Genomic DNA, 26,812 nt, shown 5'->3' with positions numbered 1-26,812 from the left:
GCAGGTAACTAGCCACTCACCATTTTAAGGCCTTGGAGATGTGGATATGGCAGCTGGCAGGAAAGTGGAAGACAAAGCCTCTTCCTTTCTTTTAAGAAAGCCCGAGTTCATGGGCGAGTCCAGTCTGACTGTCCCTAAGGAAAAGGGGAGAGCTTTCAGGGATAACGGGTCCACAGGGAGGTTCCCCAGGCAGAGAAAGAGGAGAGAGTCCGCAGCTGTGGAACAGAGGTAGCAGGTGCCTGTCCTGTGTTGCCCCGGGGGAAGCAGGCATGGCCCCACAGAGCCTAAGGCCTGAAAGTCCTTGTGGATGTGACAATGGCTATGGCTCAGTGCCAGAGAGGACCCAGGACCAGAGGGTGCTTTTCAGAATGTTGCCGTAGGAGATCCTGCTCCTTAGAATAACTTGGGTAAGAGGAGCTTAGTGAAGACCAAGATCGAATTTCCCACCAGCCCGAAAGATGGGGGCTCCTAGCAGGATTTATGCCTGAGTTAAAAGAAATAAATAAGGGAGTTACTTTGCACAACATATTTTAAGCTATTATATATATACAGTGTGTCCATAAAGTCATGGTGCACTTTCGACTGGTCACAGGAAAGCAACAAAAGATGATAGAAATGTGAAATCTGCACCAAATAAAAGGAAAACCCTCCCAGTTTCTGTAGGATGAGGTGGCAGCATGTGTGCATGTGCAGATGATGATGTAACACCGTGTATACAGCGGAACAGCCTACGGCCATGCCAGTCGAGATATGGACGGTACAGAGGAAAGTTCAGTGTGTTCTGTGGCTCGCTAAATTCGAATCAGTGACCAAAGTGCAACGTGAATATTGGTGTGTTTATAACGAAGCGCCACCACATAGGAATAACATTACTCAGTGGGATAAGCAGTTGAAGGAAACCGGCAGTTTGGTAGAGAAACCCCGTTCTGGTAGGCCGTCAGTCAGTGACGAGTCTGTAGAGGCTATACGGGATAGCTACCTAAGGAGCCCTGAAAAATCTGTGCGTGAGCCTACATCGAACTGCACTGAATAGGTATGAAACTGGGAGGGTTTTCCTTTTATTTGGTGCAGACTTCACATTTCTATCATCTTTTGTTGCTTTCCTGTGACCGGTCAAAAATGCGCCATGACTTTACGGACACACAGTACTTCACACTTTGCCTGACCAGGCGGTGGCACAGTGGATAGAGCGTTGGACTGGGATGTGGAGGACCCAGGTTTGAGACCCCAAGGTCACCAGCTTGAGAGCGGGCTCATCTGGTTTGAGCAAGGCTCACCAGCTTGGACCCAAGGTCGCTGGCTCGACCAAGGGGTCGCTCGGTCTGCTGTAGCCCCAGGGTCAAAGCACATATGAGAAAGCAATCAATGAACAACTAAGCCACAATGAAGCATTAATGTTTCTCATCTCTCTCCGTTCCTGTCTGTCTGTCCCTATCTGTCCCTCTCTCTGACTCTCTCTGTCTCTGCCACACACAAAATAAATAAATAAAAATATACTTCACACTTTATATTATGGGAAACCTGCATATTTATTTACTTATCTAGTTCTGTCTTCGCCTTATCCTGTAATCTCCATGAAGAGCAGGGATCTTGCGGGTGTTCCCCATGGTAAGTCGGGTGCCCTGCACAAACTCTATGAAATGTGTAGGAATCTCCCTGAGAATAGTGGTCTCGGGAGAAGCTGGAGGGGGGCTCTTTGGAACAAGTTAGAATTTTGAGAAGACAAGCTGTGGATTGGGGTGATGGGGGAATGAGTTTTCTAGGATAAAAGCTGTAAAGAAATGGAGAACGGGTCGGGTGAGGATTCAAGGGGTCCTTGAGGAGCCACAGCTCAGCCGCGGTGCCAGCGCAAAGTGACGCAGCGCGGTTTGGCCGCTGTGGGGCGCCGTAGCGCGCGCCGTTGCCAGGGGAACGGGTCCAGCGCCGGACGAGGTCCATCCCGCCTCGGCCTGGCCCGGCTGTACAGCCAGCCCGCTGGAGCCCGAGCCCTAGATTCGCCGGCCTAATCTCCGCCGCGCAGCCCGGGATGGGGCTCCACTCCGGGGTGCGCCGCCGCCCGGTCCCGGGGGCCGTCCCGGCCGCGAGGGTCTGAAGCGCAGCTTCCCTGGGGAGGGTGGACAGCCAGGCGCGAGGGCTGAACCGCTGGGTGACCTTGGCAGGGCCGATCTGGCTCGGCCGCCACGACGCGCAGGTGAGGAGCTACCGCCGCGGTTCTCACCTCGAAGCCTGGCCTGAGCCACCGGGCCGGGCTGCCGCCGCCCAGCCGGGTTCTGCGCTCGCCTCGGCCTGGAGCCCGCGGCCTTGGCTCCAGGGCTCCGTCAGAGAAGCGGAGCTTTCTTCCAGTATTTACCAGGTTTCCAGATCTGTATTGAGAGCCTACTGTGTGCCAGGGGCGGGGCCACAGAGGGCTCCAAACAGCCAATCTCCAGCCCTCACGAGGTGTTCAGGGGAGGGGTGCAGGATATAGGCGCCCAAAAGACAACTAAAGTAATTTCAGGTGCGCATAAATGCTCCGCTGTTGACATGGAAGGAGGTGGCCAGGGAAGGTCTGCTGTCAAAGGTGACTGAAGCTAAGACCTGAAAGTTGAGAAGGAGCCAGCATTGTGGGCAGGGGAGGGGTGTTTCTGAAAGAGGGAAGGCATTTGCAAAAGTCTGAAGTCAGCAAAGTACTATTAAAGAACAGAAAGGGTGAGAGCGCCTTGAAGGATGTGGTGGGATTTTCAACTTTATCCTAGCAGCAGGAGGAAGCCATCAAAGTGTTTAGATGAAGTTTCAAGTTTTGAAAAGCTCACCTCACTCTGTTGCTGTGGACAGCATGGTGGTGACAGGGAGCACCAAGAAGTCAGTTGAGGGTCATTCTAATTCTGCCTCCTACATGAACTTAGTCTCATCTGTGAAAGGGGGATGTTCTGCATGTTGTTTATAAGAGAGAAAGTGAGGGCCAGCTACTTCTGAGACCAGAGACTGGGAAGGTCTATAAGAACAGTTTGAAATGATAGGACCTAACTCAAGAGAGTTGTGTGGGTTTAAGAAGTGAATTCCATCAAAGCACTTAGAGTAGTGCCTGGCGCAGAAGTGACCTCTAAATGCGGGTGGCAGTTATCATTGAAACTCTGTAGGGGATCACTGATGGAGGCTTGAATTAGGGTGATGGCAGCAGAGATGGTAAGAAGTGGCTTGACTTCCCTTATTGAAAGAGAGCTGGGTTTAGAAATGGATGACGGGTGGTCCCTGCTTTTGTGTAACTGGTGGTTCACTGTGGGAGATGGGTTTATAAGCAGATAATCTTCACGAGGCAGAATAAAAGCAACACTGGTGCTTAATTAGCCAGTTTTTTTTTTCTTTTGTTTTTCTTTGTTGTCACAACTTTGTTCTTAGTGACTGCTTCTTGGTGGGTGTTCCTCAAGGCTTACTCCTACAATCATGTGAGTTGATTTCCTGGTTAAAATCAACAGACCTTGCCTCCGCTCATTGGCCTTGTTTCTGCTCCACGTTACTCCCTCCTCCTTGTCCCCTCTCCTTGGCTTAACTTGAATCCGTTTACAGTGGTTGCTTCAGGGAGAGCATGGCACAGAAAATGTTTGCAGGCCACTTCAACTCAGGAATGACTGAAGTTGTGAGCTTTTCCTGCCCTAGCATCAGACCTCTGCGTGTTGTTTATGTCAGGAGCCCAGCCTCATCTGAGACCAGTGACTGGAGAGGTCTGTGAGAAGGGCTGGAAGTTCCAGTTTATTTTCTGGGAGTTGTCATGAAGGGCATCTCTTAGTTAAACTATAGCCACTTTATAGAATTTGAAGGCCAGAGACTTCTCTGGTACCTATCAGGAATTTAATAAGCAAAGTACTTGCCCCTAAACATTTTTTAAAAGACTTTTTATGCTGCCCTGGCTGGATGGTGGGCTTGGTTGGAGCATTGTCCTGCAATGCAGAGGTGCCTGGTTCAGTCTTTGGCCAGGACGCATACAGGAACAGTGTGATGCTTCTGTCTCCCCCTACCCCCTTCCTCTCTCTGGATTCAGTAAAAAAATAAAAGAAAAGAATAGAAAAAAAAGACAAAAGACTTTTTATACTGTAAAACAGTTGCCCTCCTTTAGGTGGTTAAATTGGGCATGTTAAATGAAAATTATTTTAAAAGCAGATCCTGGGAGAAAAACAAATAACTTATTTTTTTAAATATCCATAGAAAATCACTCACAGCAACCATAAATCCTCTAGTCAAAATAAAAGGTGGTTGGGCCTGGCCAGTGGTGGCACTGGGGATAGAGTGTTGACCTGGGACACTGAGGTCCCAGGTTCGAAACCCTGAGGTCGCCAGCTGCAGTGCAGGGTTGCTGTCCTGAGCGCAGGATCATCGGTGTGATCCCAAGTTTGCTGGCTTGAGCCCAAAGGTCACTGGCTTGAAGCCCAAAGTCATTGGCTTGAGCCCAAGGTCACTGGCTTGAGTAAGGGGTCACTGGCTCGGTTTGAGCCCCTCAGTCAAGGCACATATGAGAAGCCATCAATGAACATCTAAAAAGTGATGCAACTAAGAGTTGATGCTTCTCATCTCTCTCCCTTTCTGTCTGTCTCTCTCTCAAAAAAAAAAAAAAAAAAAAAGATGATTGGGAGCAAAACCTTCCTGCGGCATGTACCTTCCCTATGGGTTCAGGAGTCATGAGGAGCTGGCCCTTAGCCAAGGACTAGAACAAGGTCCTGCCCAGCAAGTCCTCTGTTGTGCTGTCTCATTATCTGATTCTGACTTGGATAAGACCCCCAACAGCTGGTAGGGAGATCTGTGGCTCTTCCTCACAGCTTTGCAGCTGAATGAGTCAGAATTGCTCTCCAGACTGAGAAAGCAGTGAACTGAAACGCAGCCCTCTTGTATGGTTGTCAGGGAAGAGTTCCTTGTTTGTTTGGCGTGGTGCAGGACTCTGGATCACGTGAGCGGGTTTGGTTCACATGGCAGCCTAGTGGGGCCCGAAGGGCCAGAGGTGACACGGCTTAGTTAGTTATTGTTTAACAAAACTTTTTTCAAAAGCAGTACATGGGTCCTGGTTGGGAGTTTCAGTGGATAGAGGGTCATCCTGGTGCACTGAGGTCGCAGGTTCGATCCCCAGTCAGGGCCCATATGAGAAGTAACCAATAAGTGCACAACTAAATGGAACAACTAAGTGGACAAGAAGTTGATGCTTCTTACTCTTTCTTCCTCCCCTCCGTCTTTCTTTCCCCCTTCTTCTCTCTCAAATCAATGGAAAAATTACAAAAAAAAAAAAAAAAAAAAAAAAAAAGTAGTACATGTACATGCACATGGGAAACAAAGAAAAATCAAACAGTACCAATGAGTACACAGTTGAAGCAAGTCTGTCTCACTCCCAGCCATGAGATCCCTTCCCAGAGGCTGCCACTCTGCCGTCCTGTACTTCGGCCCAGAGAGCACCAGTGCGCAGGAACACAGGTGTCTGTGCCCCCCCCCCCCCAGGGTAGCATTCTCTACAGCCATCACACAGCTTGTTTTTCCACTTACCTGTCATTTCCCCCGCCTTGTTTTTGATGTTAAATAGCATTCCATTGTGTGGATGTGCCATAGTTTGTTTATGTTGTTTCTTGTCCTTTATTCTTACAAACAAGACTGCAATGTATCTTTGTGTACTTTGTGGGGATATGTATAGGATAAATACCTAGAGATGGAATGTGGGCCTAAGGCTATATGTGTTCTAAAGCTTGGTAGGCTTTGTCAAATTGCCTTCTAGCTAATTTTTTTGAAAGGTGAGCGAAGGAGAGACCCACACAGGTGACTTTGTGAAATTTGCGCCCCCTACCCATGCTCCTCAATCCGTGAGCACAGTGTAGGAACCAGAACCTGCTCTGTCTCTGGGTTTAGCCCTGGTCCATTGCTCCAGGCTGCCTCTCTGCACTGTGGGCTCAGGTCTCTGGGCTCTGCAAGCCTTTTCTCTGACTCCATCACTCCTCTGATCCTCCTACTTCCATGGCCTCTCTCCGCAAACCCTCTTTAGTAATTGAATTGATTCTTCCCTAAAATCCTGAGCCATCTTGTAGGAATCCAGGAATGCCCTCTCCAGGGCTGGTACTTTTCTCTTTACTTTGGTTCTTTGGACAACACCATGCATGAAATTCAGAATCACATTTCTAAATATTTTTTTGTGGGAGCAGAGGTGGGCAAGAGGGAAGTAGATCAGTCATGCAACTGTTCTACTGCCGCATGTTCTACGTTTCTCATAGTGAGAACTTGAAATGTTATGAATTCCCTTATTTAACAAAATGGAGATAGCCTAACTTTATTTGGAAAAGGCTGTTGTAGGCTTTTAGCAAGTGAATGTTAACATGAACAGAGTATCATCATTTTGGCATTGGGCTTCACCTTGTTGGGAAAAGGAAGGGCATGCACAACCCCTCCAGCCCACCTTAGAAGCCAGGTGGGTACTCAGCTTACAAGGTGACAGCTGCCTTTGGTTCTTAACACTCCATGGGAACTTTCCCCTCCTGTCTTCCCTCTGTCTCTGCCAGCTTGACTCTGTGATTTGTCCTGTGGCAGCAGAAGGTTCATGAAAAATCTTTTATCAAGGCCTGCATATCTCTCAGCCCACCAAAGATGCAGCTGCAGACACTGGGTGGGTGGGTGGGGCTTGTGGCCTCAACTTCCACCTTGGACGACCACCATCTCCTCCCAAAGTACAGGGCTGCTGAGCTGCTGTGTGTCACTGCCCCCTCCCCTTCCCAGCTTGCTGGTGTCGCTTCCCCACTGTGACTAGAAAGCTTTTCCACACACCCATCACCTTTGTCACTCTCCTGCTTTAAACTTCCTGTGACTCCCTGCAGCTCTTGTAATGGTGCCCAAGCTTCCTCACTGGACCCCTGTGATCTAACCCTGCAGCCACCCAGGGCTTTCCCCCCCTCCCTCCCAAGCCCCCTCTTTACCCTGCCTGCCCCACCGCTGTCCCCAACCCCTCCACTCTGTGTTCTGTCACACTGAATGGATGTCTCTTGCAAGGCTTCCAAAATACCCATTGCCCATTGTCCTGATGTCTGTCTGGGTCTGTCTGGGTCCCCAGAAAGAAAGCCCCTGAAGGCAGAGCCGGGCCTCATCTGTTTACACCTTCAGTGCACTTAGAGGACTGAGCCCCCATAGCGCTGGCTGGGCCGAGGTGTGAGAGCAGAAGCTGGCCACACTGTCCAGGAGAGAGCCGCGGGCCTTCCGGTCTGGTCTCCCAGGGAAGCGCAGAATGGGGAGCAATGGCCAGAGAAGTCCCTGGCTCTGGTGACAGTGCTTGGTCCCATCTATGCTTGAGGCCCTCTTGAATTCTTTTTGATCTCCCAGCCTTTTTAATCAACATCTTTTGGGTCAAAGGTATTTGCTATCACCAATTCTGTAAGGGCAAATGTCATCAGTTAAGAGCTGACTGGCCCACGCTTTGGGGCAGGTAGCATGTTTCCTGACCAGCTCGGGTCTCTGCTCTAGACTGCTGCCATTGCTGCAAGGGACTCAGACCTAACAGCACTGTCCCCTCCTCCACAGTCTCATCAGGGGGACCTCTCTGAGCCAAGGGTACCCTGGTTTGCAGTCAGAACCACCCCAAAGGCTGCTGGTATAGCTTCTGGCCTCCGATGGTGACTCCTCTCACCTCAGGTATCTGGGCTGCACCAAGGCTGGGGTGCCCGTGGCCACTGCCAACCCACTCCAGGCAGTGGGGACATGTCAGCCATGTAACTCGGCTGTTTTCTTTAGAAAGTCCCTCAAGAAATAGGGCTCTGCAGGTGTGAGGATGGCAAACGGAAAGCCAGGACTTCGGGATCCTAATCCATGGATTCCTTTCAAAGTTGTTGCCCTTGTATGATGTCACTAGAGAAGAGAATGGCAAGCCACAGAGGTCTGCCCACTCCCCTGAGCTCAACCGCCCAGCTGAAATGTATTCACAGGGCTTGACCTGGTGAGCTTTGACTGTTTCCAAAAATCAAGGACAAAGATTTGCTACCACTGGGGAGATCCAAAATAAAGCAATGCCAGCTTTTCAGTCTCCTTTGTCACCTTTGATCAAAGGTGAGACGATTAGAATGGCAATCCAGGGGCCCAGCTTTTGTGTTTCTTGGGTAAGAAAGCAACTTCAACCAAGCCCATCACTTTGGACATGAATCTCATAGGATATCAGATGCAGTGGCCTCAGTCTGGAGAGATGAGGACCACCCACCCAGAGGGCCGTTTTAAGGGTAATTATGCTGTCTACCATTTAGGGAGCATTTATGTGTCAGGCTTTACCTACGGCATCGCTGATCTGTACTCAACCCGTTTTTCAGATGAAGAAACTCAGGCCACTCAGCTAGTAAGTACAAAGCCAGGATTTGAACCTAGATGTGTTTTCCCCAAAACTGGGGCTCTTTTTCTTTACCTTTTGCTGCTGCTTATTGAAGACAAAGCAAATGGCCAAGGGATTTCATTTGAGTCCCTGGAAGTAAACTAAAGTCACTTCATTTAGCTTTGAGATGAGGCTACTCAGAGGTGGCTCAGATATGCCAGGCTGGCTCTGAGCTTCAGGTGGGATGCAGGGCAGAGTGGCTAAGTGTGAATGTTCAGCGGTTGGTACTAGCATATGGGCAGGGCGGGGCGGAGGAGGTCTGGGCGCATGATGCCTATGCAGAACCAGGTGGGGGTTGCGGATGCATGGTCGCTGTGCAGACTGGCAGCAGGGCAGAGCGGGCCAGGTGGCTTTGGGTGGACCAGGATTCCACATCATTTACCATGCCCACGTTTCCTTCTGTTCCAGATGTTCTCAAGTCAGCAAACATTTACTGAGTACCTTCTATGTACAAGGTATGTCCTGGGCGCTCGGGGAGGGCAGGTGGGGAACAGAGGTGAGTGACTCACAGCACATTTACTGCCCTTAGGGGAAGCTGGGGTAACGGGAGGCAGGCCGACAGGGGGATGGCAGACTTCCAAATGCCAAAGCGACTTGTCCAATAAGACTGAGTGTGAGGGCCTCAACTCCACTTGAGGTATCCCTGGCTGAGGAGATACTTTTAGTGGGCCCTAAAGGTCACGTACCATTTCGTTGAACTGAGAAGTGAGGAAGGCCCACAGTCATGGACACATGAGAGTCCAGGTTCTAAGGTTTTGTCCCCAACTCCTGGGCTTCCCACTAAGAGCTCCAACTTGGCCTGTCTCCCCAAGTATGGTGCTGTCTGCCTAGGCTCTAGTCCCACCTCAGGCCTGGAAGATACTAGGCTGGGGCTCTTCTTCCTATAATGACAGGCCCACCCTGCCTGCCCTGCATGTGACTTTGGCCAGTAGGCCTGTGCTTGGGCCTAAGGATGGCGGCATGGGGGAGTGCTGCCATCTGGTGGTAGGATCTGGCGAGGCCTGGCCTTCTCTGAGCTTCCTTATGTCCTCCTACCACCTTTCTGTCCCCAGTGCTCCAGGCCCAGATTTTACTTAAAGAAACACGGTTATTTCCTCTGCTAGAGGGAACCAAGGAGGATTCCTTCCCTCTCTCTTGAGTGCTGGCTCCTCCCCAGCCAAGAAGTCTCAGGTAGCCCTTCTGAGGCATAGAGGAGACTGTTCAAGGTCCCCCCAGTCATAAAGGGATTACATGTTTGCCTAGAAACAGAGGTCAGAGCCCCCCCTCTGGACAACTCCACTTACTATTTCCCTTAGCAGATGGTAAGGGGTAGCCTCACTGACACTTGCATTTGGGCCACAGGACGAAGGTGACTAATCGTAACAGAATCAGCATGTGTTCTCATCGCTCTGGCCCCAGCCTGATATTGTTAGCAGATGAGAACATGTCTTATTGGGTTCAGCTTTGATGACTGTGAGACAGACACTCTGAGTAACAGGCAGCCACACTGTGTCCTGAATAAACCCTGGGCCCTCCTACCTTGTGCTGGCCAGGGCCCTGGGCCAAAGCTGGCTCTGGGGCTCTGAGCCCAGCACTCCACTACTTCCCTCCCCACCTACCTGACTTCATGCTGGGGCATGGGGTGCCCCACAGAGAAGCTGGGAGGTGGTTTTACACCCCTGCCTACTCCCTCCGTGCCAAAAACTCGCTGCATGTAGGGGCTCTGGGCTGCAGTCCGGGCCGCCTCAGGCTAATGCTCTCTCTACTCTTCCTCCCTCTGGAGATGAACATCTGCAACAAGCCCTCCAACAAGACAGCCCCTGAGAAGAGCGTGTGGACGGCACCCACACAGGCCAGCAGGCCCTCCCCGGAGCTGCAGGGCCAGCGGTCCCGCCGGAATGGGTGGAGCTGGCCTCCTCACCCGCTCCAGATCGTGGCCTGGCTGTTGTACCTCTTCTTCGCTGTGATCGGCTTTGGGGTCCTGGTTCCCCTCCTGCCTCACCACTGGGTGGCCATTGGCTATTCTGTATCCTTGGGAAAGCGTAGGGCTGGTACAAGGAATTGTGGCGGTAGTGGATGGCGGACATGGTGGAGGCCTGAAGCTGGGCTCTAGAGCCCCAGAGAGCAGAGACAGGCCTTGTCTCTTCCCTGGGGTGGGGGGACCAGCTGGCCCCCTGCCTGGCCTCCAACCTCCATCTGACCCCTCTGCCCAATGCAGCGAGCCAAGAGACCTAAGGCACCCTGAGAATTCACAGCCGCACACAGAAGGGGACCTCATCAGCCAGGTTACCGCCTGGAAGCCCTCTTTAAGCTAATTGTGTCCAGAGCTCAACAAGGGATAAGTTAGAGAGTAATTATTCCATTTACGAAAGAATTTTTCACTTTTCAAAAAGAGTCATGGTAGATTTCTTTTACAAAACAAGTTTCTGGTACATTTAAAATGTGGTTTTATTTTGGACAGATTATTATGCTGTACCCAGGACTGTTTAAAGCTCATTGATTTTAAAATCATGCCCTTTTAGGGTGAGGTTGACTTGACAAGAGGAGGGGTAAAGAAGCCCTGGAGGTCTCCTGGGAACAGTGACAAACATGAACTTGCAGGAGTCCAGTGGTGTGAGTGCCCCAGCCCTGGTCACAACCCCCAGGAGCAGAGGATGTGGCTACAAGGCCGAGAGATTGGGGTGCAGCAGGCGGCCATGTCCTCCTGTCCAGAGGGTGCCCCTGTGCCTGTGCCCTGGCGGGTGTGCCTCGCGGCAGTGATTCCCTGGGCCTCCCGGGGAGGCGGCTCAGGGTGGGCTAGCGGAGGTCCACAAGGACAAACTCCAGTGCTTCATAGTGTCAGCAGCAGGAGTGTGGTCCCAGCTCTGCCCCCTCAGGGCTACACAGGCTGAGCAGCTTCTGCCAGCTCTCTGGGTCTCAGCCTCCTCCTCTGTCTGACAGAAAGAGTCCCGCCTACTTCCCAGGGTGGGGACAGAGAGCACACAGGGTATGTGTCTGAGCACCAGAGCGCATGAGCCATACATGTGAGCATGCGCTCTAGGGAAATCACAGAACTCTGGTCTGGTGAGTGACAGGGGCCAGAGTGTGGAGAAGGAGTCTAGAGAAAGTTGCCATCCTCAGACACTAGCCATGTCACTGGGGGTTTCCTGGTCCACTAGCCCCTGGGCCTAGTCATCAGCTGTGTAGCTGGGAAATGACTTTCCCTGAGGTGACCAATAGGACTTAGGGCTGTTAACTAGAATGTTTCATGGAATGTTCCTCTCATGACCTGGAAAGGGCACATCTCTCACTCAGGATGACCTGGGTTTCGCCGTGTGGTGTGGTGTGAGTGCCATCAGAACAAGTAACAGTAAATAAGAGCACTTCTGTGTGCCAGGCCCTGTGCCAACCAGGGGTTCTTGGATTATCTTATTTGATCCTCAGAGTAGTCTGAAGGTGTTCCTCTCCCTTTAGGAAGACATTGGGTGCAGAGAGACTGACATCTTGAGCTCACCCAGCTAGTACCTAGTGAGACCAGCAGAGCTGCTCAAGCAGCCCGACTCTGAGGTAGTGGCATGGTGTGAGGGTTTTCTTCTCTCTGCTTTCAGTGCTCTGGGCAATGTGGAGGGTCACAGAGCACCTCCATTTCCAGGCCTGGCTGGTTCTCCTTCTGTCTGTCAAAGCCACCTTCCTTCTGCAGGCTCCCCTGGGACCCTGAGGAAAGAGGGAGGGTAATAATGTGTACCAAGTACCCCCCTTTGGCCTGCATCCAGCCTGGGACCCAGGGTTACAAAGATAAGCAAGGCAGCCCTGGGCTGCTCTGCCTCCAGCTGCAGGAAAGCTTTGCAGACTAGAGAGCATCCCGCAGTAACTGCAGGTGTTGGGGCTCCCACAGCGTACTGTGGGTGCAGGAGATGGGCCACCTACACCAGGAACACCAAGGCCCAGATGCACCCCTGCTGCTCACAGCTTCCCTCTTCACTGGTGCTTAACCGACGTGTCCAGCTGCTCTTCACTCTGCCCCTTTCCTTTGTCACCTGTATCCAGTCAGTTGTCAAGTCCCATTGATATTACCTCCTAAATAGCTATTCAGTTGTCCTCTTTTAGTCCCCACAGCCATCTGCTTCTCTTACCTAGGCACCGTTTTGTTGCCAAACCTTTCTCCCCACACACACGCCCTCAGTCCGGCCAGTCCATCTGTGTCCCTGCAGTCACAGTACCCTTTCAAAAGTCAAATACGATAAAGCTATTCTCCCAGTAAATACCCTCTGATGGCTTCTTCTGCCTTAAGAAATGAGGTTCAAGATGCTCAAGGCTCTCTGTGTTCTGGCCTCTGCCCATCTCCCCAGCCTCTTCTTACATGATTTCCTCTGTTGTTCTCTGTTGTGACACCAGGTCTGCCTGGAAAGCCCCTCACCTCTCTAACACCCAGTTAAGTCAGAAGTCAAGAACTGACAGCCCATGAACCAGTTTGGCCTACAGAATTTTTTTTAATTGAGGGATAATTAACACACAAAGTACCTCTTGAGTGTTCTTTTGGCAGGTGAGTTTTAAAAATTATTTATTTCCTTGTCAACGTTTAAAAAAATGAGAGACATAACATAAAATCCAGATTTCTGGTTCCTTCTGAAAAGCCAGACTTTGGTGACATGGGCCTGCGTTCTTGCACGGCAGTCATGAGCCCCCGTAACCAGCCACGGCCCCTTTCCGCCTTCCAAGGCGATGCTTTCTCAGGGAAACGTTCTGGGTCCCTTCAGCCTAGCTGAGGTCACAGAAACTCCCGAGAATCTTTCTTTGTTGTAACCAACCCATGATTTCATTAACACTTGTGTTTCCACGAGACTGTAGGCTCCTTAGGGCTGCGGACCAAGCCTGTGTTGCTCCTGCCATCTCCCTCAGTGCCTGGTATAGAGAAAGACCTCAGTAAACAGCTGAATGAATGAGCCAGGCTGTGGGGGCAGGAGAAGGGTTGGAGCAGGCAGGAGTCTGTTTGCCCACATTCAGTGTGTCCAAAGAGAGGCTGGAATGGGGAGAAATAGTGGTTGTTGACACCAGAGAGGTTTGGGAGGAGCCAGAGCATGAGAGGCCTCAGCACTGAGCTGAAGAGTAAACTCTAGCTTCAGGGCCATTGAAAGCCAGCGTAGGAGTTCAAGCTCTTCAAAGCTCACTTTGGGCCAGACTCGAGAGGACGCAGAGAGGAGGAGCAGAGTCGGGAGACTATGGAATAACCCAGGCAAGAGGTAAAGGTTTGACCCATAGCCAGAGCTGTGGGGGGGTTTTGATGGGTCACAAGATTGTCTCTTTCAACTAGGGTACTAGGGTACAGCACATCAGGGCAGGGCCTGGCTCTTGCAGACGTGTAGGGAAATTTGGCTGCTGGGAGGAGGAGGAGGAAGGGAAAAAAGGAGGTTAGACAGTCTATGGATGGAAGATGAATGATGGAGGGTGGATGGCTGCCTAGGTGGAATCTGTTGGTGAATTTTTACACATTTAGACTTTACAGCTAGTTGTCAGCACACTTATGTCCAGCATTTGGTCCAATCACTGAGCAGACAGGTCCTGGAAGAGATGTTTCAGCCCCAGGAATTAGATATGCTGTCTCTGGTCAGGCCCTGAATGCGTCAGGACGTCCTAGATGCTCAGTTCCAGGGTTCCAAGTACTCCAAGTACCTGGGCTCCAGGTCAGGGCGGCAGTGGGTGTATGAGTCCCCATTCGCAAGTGTTCTCCATCTGGCCTGGCTACCGAGAGAGAAGGGCTTTTTCCCTCTCAGAGCAGACTTCCTGTGAAAGAAAGACAAACAAGCTTAGGACTTATATTTTGGGTCCCTCAACCTTAGAAGATGGTCTCTTTCAATCTCACTTCATTTAGAATCTGAAACTAGATCAAAACTGGAGGTCAGACCAGCCAGGGCCTGTGCCAGGCCTGGAACAGTGAGGCCATGGCCCTGTGTTTGAGCCCCTTGGCAGCAGCAGGCAGTGCGCCCTTGTGAGCTCTTACCAGATGGCCGCTCCCCTCTTCCATCTGGGGCTGGGTACACTGGAGAGGTCTGACAAGGAAGTTCTCGGGTCCTGGAGGTAGGGGGTGTCACGGGCTAAGAGTCTCTATGCGAGGGAGTCACATGGAGGTGGAGAACAGCTCTCTGGCCACAGGAAACGGGTGGGGTTCCCAGCTGGCAGAGTGTGGAATGAGCCCTTAACCTGCTGGGCCAGTGCATGGGTGCCATCTTTGTCGGCCACCTCGTGGTACACCTGACTGCTGTCTCCATCGATCCAGCAGATACCAATGTGCGGGACAAGAGCTATGCAGGGCCCTTGCCCATCTTCAACCGCAGCCAGCATGCACATGTGATTGAAGACCTGCACTGCAATCTGTGCGACGTGGATGTGTGAGTGCCTGCGGACCAAGGGTGTGTGAGCAGTGAATGTGCCTGGGGAACTGTCCGTGGAGCTCAGGGCAGAGGGGCATGCCCAGGGTTTTAGTCATCATGATAACACACGTCTTATACCATCAAGAATTTTGATGGAGTGACAGAGAATTGGGTGGAGGAGAAGGTGAGAAGGTGAGAAGGTAGGAAACAGAAGATGAGGAATAGCATTTCTAAACCCACGGCCACAAACCTACAAACATTCCTGTTGACTGACTCTGCCAGTCACCCCCTACCCCACTCTCACGAGCATTCCCAGGTAGGGACAGGGAGGGGAGTTAACACTTGAGAACTATGTGCCAAGCGCTAATGAACAACCACCCTGCAGGATGGGCAGCATCTTTCTCCACAAAGGAGGAAGAGCCCAAAGCTCAGAAAGGCTGAGAGGCCTGCCTGAGGTCACGTGGCACACCAGCCCGCCTGGACCTGGAAGTGATACTGTTATCCTAGTTTCTCATAAGGACTCTGAGGCCCAGAGAGGCCCAGTGACTTGTTTCCGGTCATGCTGGGAGGGGGGAAACAAGTCAGAATGTGTGGATCCCATACCCCCTTGGCTGGTCCAGACTGCCTTTCCAGCCCCCTCCTCACCGTCCTAGAGCGTTGCAGTCTCAGGAGAGGATTGGACATGAGGCTGTGGTCCAAGGCCAGCTCCATACTTATAATCTAAAGACTTAGGCAGCCTGTTGGAAGGGGGTCGGACCAAGAGAGTCCATGGGATGAGGATTTCGGCATCCTTTCCTTCACTAGTGCATTGTTCCTCAGTGGGTGCTTGGGCAGTTGCTGCCCATCTAGAACTCTGTCCAGTTTTGGAGGGGGGCTCCCCATTCTTCACACTTCTTTGAACTTCCTCAGTCCCTCCTTGGGGCTGGGGGAATCGCATTCCTAATGTGGTCTCACCTCATCTGCAGTGAATTGCCCTGAGTTCACCCAGATGTCACCCTGCTCCGTTTTCATTGGCTCCCTTTGGATGAGCACAGACAAGCTGAGGTTTTCTGTTAGAATGCCAGTATAATTCCCCTAGACTAGCAGGGAAACAGTTACTCAAAAAATTGAGGTGTTGGGAAGAGCAATGCAGGCTCTGGGCCTGGCAGCCTTGCTTTCTTCTCCCTGGTCCCAGTCTGCATCGTCTCCAGGTACCGCGCAGGGGTCCTTTCGAAAGAAAGCCCCATTTGCGTTTCACACCACCGTCACTCGGTGCTCAGCCCCCAGTAGGACACTGTAATATCCCTTACACCTCCTCCCGCCTCAGGGTCCCCAGCTTTTGAGAAACGCTGCCTCCTCCGGGTGCCCCGCCCCGCAGTGCCGCCAGAGGGCGCGCACGCTCCCCGAGCCGATTCCCGCGGTCCAGCGAAGGCGCCGGGTGGGCAACCCGCTCCAGACCTGGCGCTCCATCGCTCCATCCGCGGACTCCCGCCGCTCCTGCCAGGCCTTGCGGAGAGGGGGAGGACGAGTGGGCCAACCGCATTGTGCCCTCTCCCCTCCCGTAGGAGCGCTCGCTCCAAGCATTGCAGTGCCTGCAACAAGTGCGTGCGCGGCTTCGACCACCACTGCAAGTGGCTCAACAATTGTGTGGGCGAAAGGAATTACCGGTGAGAGCCGGCCCGGGCTGCACGGGTGCCTGGGAATGCGTGGGTCTGAATGTGTGAGTCGGGACATAGAGACTATAAAGGGGGGCGGGCGGGGATGGGAGCCCATGGAGGAGCTGGGTGCTGAAATGCATCCGTGTGTGCTCCTGATGGCTGCCTCCTGGAACTGCGGAGGGTAGGTTTGGGGTCCTCCCTCTGCTGGACCAGGGAAGAGTGGAGACCCAAAGGGCTGGCCGCCCGTCTTCACCTTTGGCTTCGTGAGGAGTTAGGGCTGTGGGATCAGAAGCCTTGCTTCCGGTCCCAACCATGGGTCCTTCTGAGCTCTGGGCTCTTACCCAGCTGGAGCACCCGGGTGCTGACAGCTGCCCACGGCTGGGCCCAGGCTCTTTCTACACAGTGTGGCATCTGCTTTACTGGGTGTCCTGCTCCTCGTGCTGTTGGCCACTTACGTCTTCGTGGAGTTCTTTGTTAATCCCATGCACCTGCGTACCAGCCACCACTTTGAAGGTCAGTCTGGGCTCCAGTCCTGCTCCGGTCCTGTAACCGGGGCCTGTTGTGGTCAGTCTATCTGTGCCTTGCAGTCCTGAAGAATCTCACGGATGTGTGGTTCGTGTTCCTGCCTGCTGCCCCTGTGAAGACACAGGCTCCTGCTATCCTGGCCCTGGCGGCCCTACTCATCCTCCTGGGCCTGCTCTCCACAGTCCTGCTTGGTCACCTGCTCTGCTTCCACATTTATCTCAGTGAGTGCCCCCCACGACACCTGCTTTGCAGGGGATAGGGGTTCCTAGGCCACAGGAGGTACCAGTTGGGCTGTAGAGCCTGGAGGTCGTGCCCCTTCCCACTGCTGGCTCTCTGTGGTGGCCTGGTCTCACTCCATGGCTCAGTGCATACGGGGACAGTGGTTTCAGTCTGGGACTGGGTATCCTTTTCACTGCACTGAGCCTTCTCTTCACCCCCTCAGTGTGGCACAAGCTCACCACCTATGAGTACATCGTACAACATCGTCCACCACAGGAGGCAAAGGGCGCCCACAGGCAGCTTGAGTCATGTCCCCCCAAGATGCGGCCCATTCAGGTATAGCAGTGACTTTGAGGGCTAAGGGAGTGGGAGCTGGGGTCTGGGTGTCGAAGGGGTGCTGGGCTGTGCAGATAACAGCCAGTGATGAGAAAGAGCAAAGGAACAGGCCTGGAAAAGCAGCTGGGGTAAGGGTGCTGGGCAGCAGGGGTAGAGCCGAGTCTGTACTCTGCACACCTTCTGGCTCGAGTGTGGGCACAGCAGAAAGGAGTTCTGCATTTCCCCGACCCAGTGTATGCATAAGTCCAGCTCCAAGCCCGGAGGGTCTGGAACGTGGGAGCCTAGAAGCGCCTAGACAGATGGCAGCTGTGAGGGAAGAGAGGGATGGACCAGTGACTGTGTCAGCTGTCATCTCCACCTATGACCCTGAGCCCTTATACCTATTAACCCTATTTAATCCTTATAACAGACCATGAAGCAAGTAGTGTTGCTACATCCATGTTGCAGATAAGCATAATGAAGCCAAGAAAGGTTAAATAGAAGCTGGGTTTGGGGAGAGTTGAGGTCTCGACACTCTGAGGCGGGAACACTCCAGCCTAGGCAGGCGAGGGCCTGGCCAGCCCAGCTGCTGACCAGCTTATCCCCATTCTCACGCCCTGTGGCTTCCTGAGGTCAGCAGCTAGAGGGAGGAGGGGTCCAGTCCTCAGAGCGCCCAGGGACTCGGAAGGCAGGCCCTTGCTGGGAGGGCTGAACCCTGGGTCCCAAGTTCTTATGGCAACTGGACACAAACAGGCTAGTGGGCTGGTTAGGAGAGGGCTTGGGACCTCGCCTCTCCTGTTCTCATTGCCAGGGGTGGGCCAGGCTGCCACGTCTGGGGGAGTGCTGGCTGTTGGTAGAGAACCCCCTGCTACACTGCTGTGTAACTTCCCTGGTGCTAGGCACTGACCCCGTATAAGCACAGTGGCAGGCGTCCTGGGGAGTGGGCATCAGCCCCGTCCCGACTTCACAGAGGAGTCTGAGACTCAAGCTGCACAGTAGAACCCACTGAGGCAGGGCAGGCCCTGGGATGTCCAGGCTCCAGGACTCTGGGACCCTGCCCTGGAGTCACTGCCTACCTAGGCTTTGGGCTTGGATATGCCAGCAGCAAGGACATTCAATATCATCTGCAGATGACCTGAGGGAGACCTCCTCAGTGGGAAGAGGGGTGTGCAGAAGAGAGAGCAGAGGCTAAGAGATGCCACAGTACCACTCAGGAAAGTGCACATGTTGAAGATCTCTGAGGGAGGATCCTAGGGACAGCTGTGGTATATTTGAGTGGGGACACCCTGGTGACACCCTCAGACTTTCTCAGCTGGCTAGGACCTAGCCTCTGTCCCATCCTGGCCCTCCGGCTTCTGGGACCATCCTCTACAGCTGCCAGCTTCCTGTGCTCAACCCTTCTGGAGCCTAGGGACACCAGGGTGGCTTTGCCCCTCTCTGCTGGGCCCAGGAGGGTGCTAGGCCCACAGCGGGGAAAGGAAGGATGTGGAGGGAGGATTTCACCTTGAGGTCCTAGTCCTTGTGACTGGCCTCAGGTCCCTTCCTCTTTCCCAGGGCTCCTCTGCTTAGGCTGGCACTTCCACTCTCCTTCCTAAAGGGCCAGCCTGGGTGGAGCTTGGGCATGGGCTCACCAAGACTTCAAGCTCTACATTTGTACAGCCAGTCTGTGGCCAGCTAGGCTCTGTCCCCTAGATCTGCCAGTGCCCCAGGCAGCCTCCCCACCCCCACCCTGAGCAGGAATGCGGGAGGGGCCCCACTCTGGAGCCGTTGCCCCCAAACATAGGCTTGTTTTAGAGACCGCGTTTGCTGTTACATTGTCGTCTCTGCATTAGTCAGGACGCCTGGGTCTCCATGGAAACAGCTGCAGACCAGGCGACAGCTGTCCCAGTGCCCTCCCCATCCCTGTGGGGCGGGGGCAGGATGACGAGGTCCCGCCCCACACCCTTGGCACTAGGCCTCCCACGGCTGGCTTTTTCTTGGCTTTGGTCTTCTCACCTGCAGTCCTGGTGGTCCTGGGGTAGCTGGAGCACTCCTGCACGCTGGGGTGCCGGCCTAGGCCCCTCCTGCAACATCTCTGCCTCAGGCCCCTTGCTTTCAGGGACTGGGTCTGCAATTCCCAGGGTTGCTGTTAGGATCAGCTACTAAACAAGACACAGAATTTGCCAAGAGCCTGGTCCCCGATGGGGTTGCAGTGCTATTTTTCCCATCACCTACTGCTTTCCCTTTCAGATTGGGGCAGGGGGAGATGGAGCACTCTCCAGCAGCTGAGACTGGTTGGTACTCTTGAGGATTCAGCTCCATGGGAGCCACGCACACAACCTTGGGTGACACCTGGCCTGTTAACAGCTGGCTGCCTGGTGTCTCAGCTGGGGAAAAAGTCGGTTCACAGACCGGAGTCCAGGGATGGGAGAGGAGCAGGAGAGGGCAGATCTGAGCCCCACTAGCCCCCTGTCCAGAGTAGCTCTAGGCTGGATGCATTGGACCCCCGAGGCTGGGGGCCTCCTGGAGTGAGGTCTGTGGGGATGGGATGAGGTCCAGAAATGGGTGATTTAAGCCTCATCCTGCAGAGGGGTTTTTCCAGCATGGCTGGGACGCCTGGAGAAGAGCTGACCTTTGCACCCAGACCTCCCACAGAGGCCTGAGAAAGGATGTGTTCTGTCCAGTATTGGGTGGGCTCGGGACTTAGAAGGCCCTGGGTCCACACCCGGCCGCCCAGCTTCCCTGCCCCCCACCTTCACCAGGAGATGGAGTTCTACATGCGGACCTTCAGCCCGGTGCGCCCAGAGCCGCCTGGCCAGGCAAGGCCTGCTGCAGTGAATGCCAGGTGAGTGGGATCTGGGCATGTGCCAGCTGTGCATCTCCCGTTGGCATGCTAGGGCCATATGAGGTAGGAGAAAGGGGGTAGGCCCAGACCAAGGCAAGGGTCTGGAACCAGCCCAACCTGCCCTTGGACAGACTAATTTAATGCCCATCTATTGTTTGTTAGGAAGGAAGGCTTATTTGAGGACCTCCAGCTGGGTGGGATCTGAGGATCATCCACATCCAGAGCTAACCCTCCCGCTTCCCCTCAGTCTCTCCCAGTTCCTTGCCACCAGCGGCCAAGTGGAGCCTCCACCGCCCTCCTCCCCAGAAACTCTCGCCCTGCCCCCCGGGATCCGACCCCAGGTAGGGGCACTGTGCCCTGCCTCCCTCCCCCGGATCCAACCCCAGGTAGGGGTACTGTGCCCTGCCGGGGTGGTGGAAGGGGATGGGAAAGAAGCTTCTCTCTTGCCTCACTCCTCTGCCTTTTTTGGCGATGTGGGACGTGGGAAGACGCATTCAGCTCCCTGCTTTTTCTGCAGAAAAAGAGGAAACCGGGTGAGGGCCCTTCTTGACCGGATCCTGCACCGGGAGCTCCGAGGGAAGGAAAGGTAGGGGCCCGCGCCAGTTGCAGCCCCTAGTCTCACATTTCCCTCCACCCCCGCAGGGCCCCAGGCCCCGGGCCACGGCTCCAGCTCTTCGTTGGATTCTGCGGGTGCTAGCCCGGTGCACGCTGCCGGCCCCGCAGGCACCTACCACTCGGCATCAGCTGAGTCCATGGACGAGACTCCCGTGGCTCAGACGTGCCTGGGCAGCGCTGCGCTGGTCGCCCCCGGAGACAGGAGCCGAGAGCCGGGGTTGGGGCTGCCGGCGCACGTGCCTGCTGTTTTCGTGAGCCCGAGCAGCGGCGAGCCCGGGGCGAGGGGCAGCCCAGGAGCCAGAGTGGCTTAGCTGGGCCAAGAGGCAGGAGGGCCGAGGAGGAGCGGCCGGCCCGACTCTCTATGCAACACCCGCCCTCGCGGATCGAGTGCACTTTAGGAGCCCCTACAGCCGGCAGGATCGGCCCCCCTCCCCCACGACTCAGCAATACCCGCCCCACCGGCCATGATGCTCCAATAAACTTTTTTATGCTTTTGCGGACTTACTGCATACTTTCTTAATAGCAAGGGCCACGGGCCATTCAGTAGTTGGACCACTGCCCGTTGGCATAGAGGCAGTGGGCCCCCTTATCGTGAGTGGCTATCCAGATTGTCATAGGGAAGTAAACGAGGACCCGAGGTGCTCAGGTACAGAGCTCCTGCTTAGGAAAGATCCCAGGTGGCTACTTGGAGGAGGTTATTCTTCTTGAATTCAGACAGAGTTTTCGTTTGGAGGCCTGAGGGAAAGCAGGCTCTGAGCTCTGGAGGCAGCAGCGGGTGTAGAGACCCGGGAGGTCCAGTTTTTTCCTGGCGGTGGGATGGCCGTCAGAGGATCAGGATGCTGGGACGGGCACTCTTGGTTTGCCCATTGTCCCCTTTCCTCTGTGCTCCTGAGTTGTGACCTGGGGATGCCACACGTTAATTGGCGAGCCAGCTCTAGATTCCACTGCCCACTGTCACTGAGGGAAGGGGCCGTCCCGATCCTACACCCCGCCTTTAGTTGTAGCTCAGGGAAGCTGGATCTCTCCCGGAGGTGGAGGTCTGCTTTGAACTTTGGATGGAGCGCAGAATGGGGGGCTGCTTTCCCATTAGGGAGCCACACGAGGACGTCCAGAACTGCAGAGGGCTGGTCTCTGGGGGCCGCGAAGGCCGTGGAGCTGCCCTGGGAGCGAACCGAGGAGGCTATCGCTGCAGTTCCGCCCCAGCTGATCTCCGAGAGCCGATGGGGCGGGGTCCGGTGGGTGGAGCCAGCATGACCTTGGTCACTCTCCCGCCGAGACAGCCCCGGGGGTGGGACTCGCCGTCTCTATGGAGACTGAGAAACAAGGGATAATACAGCAGAGCCGCCCGGGCTGCAGTCCCGCCCCGGAGCCGGCAGGGAGCAGAGCTGCGGAGCTGCTTGGTCTCCCGCGTCCGTGGGTCCATTCTTGTGCCCTTCTGTCCATCGAACGCGCACTGCAGGAGCAGCCACGAGGTAGAAGCCGGTAGGAGACCCAGGCGCCGGCCACCCTAATCAATATCCTGCATGATAAGAAAGGGGTTGGGGGTGGGAGCAGCCTGGAAGGGGTTCCAACCCTGGAGGGTACCGAGCTGAGGACGCCAGCTGAGCGGCCCTGCCCTGGACCCGAGCGTTCCGTCCCAACCCCCACCTCCTTGCTGGGCTGATTGATGACTCCAGCTGTCCCAGCGGGAGCGAGCTGGTGGCCCCAGTCCACGGGTGTGGCTGCTCCATCCATGGCCTGTAGACCCCTGGGACTACAGCCTGTGACCTGGCTCTATCTGATTAGCCTCGAAATTACCAAGAATCCATCTTCCCACAGAAAGGAGTGAGCACTGGATGCAGGATGCTGCTAGTCCCCTAGGACAAGCATCCTATGGCACAAGCATCCTAAAGCTCCCCTAGACTTACTCTCCATGAACCAAGCTCTGGGACTGTTGGGGTCTCTGGTGGGAGGTTGCAGTTTAGGGAAAGATTAGTGCAGTCAATGTGGACTGGGATTATGGACAAAGTTGCTGTAATGTGGGAGTGCTCCGAGTCCCAGAAGCTAGCTGCAACTTAGGGATGGGTGAGTGTGGTCACTGGCCAGTGGTAGTGGAAGAGGGGGTAGTCAGGCAGAGGCCTGGGCGGTGGTCACTGGAGGCTCTAGTATAAAACACAGAGATGTAAGATGGTTGCTGAAGACATACAAGACTAGTCAGGAAGCTGTAGTGGGGGAGGTGAGTGTGCTTAGGTGGGTCTCAACACAGGGGGTTCCCAACATAGTACTTGGGAGTCTGGAAATACAAGTTTGTGGGTGTAAACACTGGGGGGCTTCAGTTCTGGGCTGCGTGGCCAGAAAATCATTGTTGTATAGACAAGGGGGCAGGCAGTATATGGGTGTGGTCAGGGCTGAGGGTGTGTAGAGGGTGTGAGTGGGAAGGCTCTGGTTAGAGGGTCTCAGGAAGGGCTGTGGATGTGTGCATAGAGGTGGCTGCAGCATGGGGCTGAGGGTGTGGTCAGGGAGGCATCAGTACCAGGCTGTTACATGTGACAGAGTGCAGCATTGTGGGTGTGGTCAGATGACTGCAGGGGGTCAGTTCAATGCAGGGCTTAGGGTATTATTGGGGAGGTCTTTTGTATAGGGCTGTTATTATATATTACAGGGCTGGATGCTGAGAGAATGGTCCAGGTCTGCAGTCTCAAGGCTGTGGGTGTAGTTGGAGGTCTGAGTACCAGGTGAAGGGTGTGGTCAGGGGGTACAAGGCTGAGGGTGTGGAGAACCAGGGCCCAGTGCATAGAGCTGTGGGAGTATGGGCTGGTGTGGTGTGGTCAAGGGACCTCAATGAAGGGCTTAAGGTGTTGGGGAAGTGTCTTTTGGTGCTGGGTGTAGGTGTGAGGATCACAGGGCCACAGCCACAGTTCCACTCGCCAACGTACCTCTGAGGGGTTCATAACTCTACAACTCCTACCCTAGGCCAGCACCCCAATCTCCTGCTCCTCCCAAACTCCACAAACTGGGAGGTTACAGCCCCAGTGGGTGGCAAGGGGCCAGGAGGCCATGGCCGTGCCCCAGGCGCTGGGAGTGCTGGTGTGCCCCACCCGTGGGCCCCTGTTCCCCAGCCCCGCCCAGCCCAGCAGCACTGGGAGCTTCTCCCTGAGCCACTCTGACACCATCCTGCCCTTCGCAACATTCTCCAAGTAGCACCACCCTCCCTTAGCAACCGTCTCCAGGCTTCACAAACTGTGGCCAGGCCAGCCCCAGGCTCCCGCTCCCCTCATGTTTTTGTTTAACAGCAAATAGTAACAAGGTCCCAGCTGGGCCAGCTGCACCCCTGCCTGGGGCATGCACCCCTGCCTGTACTCTGGCTTCCTTCTCAGCCTGGGCTGGGTCTAGCTGGGGCCTCATGACCCTGACAAAGACACTGTCCTGACTAAATACCTGCCCAGCTAGCAGCCTAGCCTGGCCCTGACCCAGCTTGGCATGGAACTCCTAGGGAGGGAGGGCTGTTCTTTCATCCTTACTTCCACCCGAGCAGGCCTTGTGCCAGGGCCAGACAAAGCCATGGTCCCAGCTGCTGCCCTCACAGTCTTTCTGGACAGTGCCACTCTGTTCCCAGCCTGGTGTGGGCATCATGATTTCATCTTCTTAACTCCACTATAAGCTAGGGCTGGCATTAAGTAACAGGACCTTTTCCCTTGGGGCTGTTCCTCAGGGCCCAGGGACCCAGGAAGCCCCCGAGTGCCCCCTCTCCACAGGCAGCCCCACCCCAGCTCTTGAGGGTATGTAGCCTAAATGCACCCAACTCAGACCTTGCAGGTTTTGAGGTAGAGGCAGTGATGTTCTGTGGAGGGGAGGAGCACCTTGGCTGGGGGATGACCGAGGTGGGTCCTTATAGGGTGGCATGGCAGCGAGCACAGACATGGCTGGGCTGGAGGAGAGCTTCCGCAAGTTTGCCATCCATGGTGACCCCAAGGCCAGTGGGCAGGAGATGAATGGCAAGAACTGGGCCAAGCTGTGCAAGGACTGCAAGGTGGCTGATGGAAAGACCGTGACAGGGACCGACGTTGATATCGTCTTCTCCAAAGTCAAGTGAGCCCCAGGCAGTCCCTGCCTGGGTGGGGTATTGGGGGGCTGGAAGCAGGGAGGACATTGAGATGGGGGAAACTCATGGTGCCCACATACCTGGCAGGGGGAAGTCTGCTCGAGTCATCAACTATGAGGAGTTCAAGAAGGCCCTGGAAGAGCTGGCAATCAAACGATTCAAGGGGAAGAGCAAGGAGGAGGCCTTTGATGCCATCTGCCAGTTGGTAGCAGGCAAGGAACCAGCTAATGTGGGCGTCACCGTAAGTGCCCTGCTGGTCTCAGGGAAACACTGAGGGGGATGTGGGGAATCTCAGCTGGGGGTGGGAAGGGCTGTGTTCCCTGACAGGTGTGTCTGAGGGAACTCTGTCCAAACAGAAAGCAAAAACCGGGGGTGCTGTGGATCGGCTGACCGACACCAGCAAGTACACAGGTTCTCACAAGGAGCGCTTCGACGAGAGCGGCAAGGGCAAGGGCATTGCTGGGCGGCAGGACATCCTGGATGACAGTGGCTATGTGAGTGCCTACAAGAATGCAGGCACCTATGATGCCAAGGTGAAGAAGTGAAGCTTGGGAAGGCCCCACCAGCATGGCTGCCCTGGCCAGAGGCTCAGGTCTGGGCCTAAGGGGCACATGAAGCAAGAGAGCCTGGTACCCTCCCTGCTGGACCTGCCAACCAGAGCTTCCTGCCCAGCCCCACGGGGCCAGCCCACCAGGCCTCTGACCCAGACTGCTCTGTGTGCCCTTCCCCTATCTTCCATGACTTCTGTCCCTCTGGGGAGAGTCTGCCTATAGCCTCACCACCCCAACCTAACCCTGGGCATGGCTAACCCCTGATTGCTTGCCTCATATTTAAGCTGCTGCTCTAGCCAAGTGCCTAATTCTTACCCAGACCTCAATAAAGACACCTTTTGTATCAATATGGTCTGGTCAGGTATATGACAATGGGGATAATGACGTTCACACTCTGCTGACCCGTCAGAGCCATCACCCTCCTGCCTGCCGTATTGCTGATCCTTCCACCGGCAGCCTTGCCTAGAAAAAGAATATGTCCCTTCCATCAGTGGAGCCAGACTGCCTGAGGATGCTCCTTAGGGAAATCCAAAGCCTTTTACCTCAGTCTTGCCTGAGTCCTAACATCACAGCTTGCCTTCCTGCAGTTAGGGCCTGTCTCAGCTCTCTGCTTTCACAGCAGGAGGAGGGATGAGACAGCAGATTTGGCCTGGGCCAACTGTTGGCAGAGGGCCCAGTGCCAGGCCTCGGCTGTCAGCCTGCTGGTAGGCCCCCACTCCAGGGGGCTACCAAGGCAAGTCACTGGGGCTGCAGCTCAGAATATCAGAAAATGCAGGAAGAACCTTAGGGGTAGATAGTTCAACTCCCTAATTTTATAGCTGAGGAAACTGAGGCCCAGAGTACTATGGAATAGGGGCCAGAACCATGCCACTTGACTCACAGGCCAGGCTCTTTCTAACAGCAGGCCCCAACATGATTTCCAAAAATGGGACTGGATGGCCCGTGATAGAGGCTGGCACCCAACACCAGCCTTGGGCAGGTGGGCCGGGCATCCAACAGGGAAGGGGCCTCTCCCTTGCTGACTCCCACTCACCTGTTCAACATCACAGGTTCGGAGGAGGATGGTGGCCTCTCTGGTCCTGAGGATTTCTGGGAGTTTCCTGATTAACTTTTTCTCTTTTGTGGGGCTCTGGGTCTTAGGCCAGAGCTATAACAAGCCCAAGGCTTTGGGGCCAACTTTTCTTCATTCTTGCTGACAAACAGGCTGTATGGGATTGAGTGCCTTCCCAGTAGAGGGCAGCTCCCAAGGGTGCTAGAAAAAGGCTTAAAGGCACACACTCACAAATACCTTCTTTCCAGACCCTGTGAACATGGCAAGGAGCACGCTGCTTATTCTCTCATTCCACAGACTGTTCTGGGATGTTCCTGCCCC

General features: G+C 54.5%; 2 protein-coding genes across 5 annotated transcripts; both read left to right on the top strand.

Annotated features, from left to right (window-relative positions):
* The first annotated feature begins 1,911 nt into the window (after window positions 1-1,911).
* On the top strand, window positions 1,912-21,308 carry ZDHHC1 (zinc finger DHHC-type containing 1). 3 transcript variants are annotated; one of them, XM_066350004.1, is made up of 13 exons: window positions 1,912-2,191; window positions 8,226-8,314; window positions 8,756-8,802; window positions 10,110-10,352; window positions 14,516-14,691; window positions 16,218-16,319; window positions 16,699-16,823; window positions 16,898-17,056; window positions 17,278-17,390; window positions 20,111-20,193; window positions 20,441-20,579; window positions 20,711-20,726; window positions 20,836-21,308. In XM_066350004.1, exons 3-13 carry the CDS (start codon window positions 8,794-8,796, stop codon window positions 21,117-21,119), a joined length of 1,449 nt encoding a protein of 482 aa, XP_066206101.1. In that variant the 5' UTR covers window positions 1,912-2,191; window positions 8,226-8,314; window positions 8,756-8,793; the 3' UTR covers window positions 21,120-21,308. The 3 variants fall into 3 exon arrangements, with proteins under 3 accessions (XP_066206101.1, XP_066206102.1, XP_066206100.1); XM_066350005.1 differs by lacking the exon at window positions 8,226-8,314 and having other exon boundaries at window positions 20,441-20,534; XM_066350003.1 differs by lacking the exon at window positions 8,226-8,314.
* An 827-nt stretch (window positions 21,309-22,135) lies between these two features.
* On the top strand, window positions 22,136-25,787 carry TPPP3 (tubulin polymerization promoting protein family member 3). Of its 2 annotated transcripts, none has more exons than XM_066350009.1 (4): window positions 22,136-22,290; window positions 24,683-24,876; window positions 24,977-25,130; window positions 25,246-25,787. In XM_066350009.1, exons 2-4 carry the CDS (start codon window positions 24,689-24,691, stop codon window positions 25,432-25,434), a joined length of 531 nt encoding a protein of 176 aa, XP_066206106.1. In that variant the 5' UTR covers window positions 22,136-22,290; window positions 24,683-24,688; the 3' UTR covers window positions 25,435-25,787. The 2 variants fall into 2 exon arrangements, with proteins under 2 accessions (XP_066206106.1, XP_066206107.1); XM_066350010.1 differs by having other exon boundaries at window positions 22,138-22,280.
* The last annotated feature ends 1,025 nt before the right edge of the window (window positions 25,788-26,812 follow it).

This window comes from Saccopteryx leptura, chromosome 9 (assembly GCF_036850995.1).
Source record: "Saccopteryx leptura isolate mSacLep1 chromosome 9, mSacLep1_pri_phased_curated, whole genome shotgun sequence".
In the NCBI taxonomy this organism is placed as follows: Eukaryota; Metazoa; Chordata; class Mammalia; order Chiroptera; family Emballonuridae; genus Saccopteryx; species Saccopteryx leptura.
Note: the sequence above shows the minus strand (reverse complement) of the source record. Positions and strands in the feature narration are given on the sequence as shown.

What these genes read in the sequence shown, in the direction of transcription:
- ZDHHC1 (XM_066350003.1), top strand. An exon ending in GTGGGCGAAAGGAATTACCG is followed by an intron (nt 16,320 to 16,698) that starts GTGAGAGCCGGC and finishes GGCTGGGCCCAG; the next exon opens with GCTCTTTCTACACAGTGTGG. An exon ending in TACCAGCCACCACTTTGAAG is followed by an intron (nt 16,824 to 16,897) that starts GTCAGTCTGGGC and finishes TGTGCCTTGCAG; the next exon opens with TCCTGAAGAATCTCACGGAT.
- TPPP3 (XM_066350009.1), top strand. Translation starts at nt 24,689, where the DNA reads ATGGCAGCGAGCACAGACATGGCTGGGCTGGAGGAGAGCTTCCGCAAG. An exon ending in ATCGTCTTCTCCAAAGTCAA is followed by an intron (nt 24,877 to 24,976) that starts GTGAGCCCCAGG and finishes CATACCTGGCAG; the next exon opens with GGGGAAGTCTGCTCGAGTCA. An exon ending in CAGCTAATGTGGGCGTCACC is followed by an intron (nt 25,131 to 25,245) that starts GTAAGTGCCCTG and finishes CTGTCCAAACAG; the next exon opens with AAAGCAAAAACCGGGGGTGC.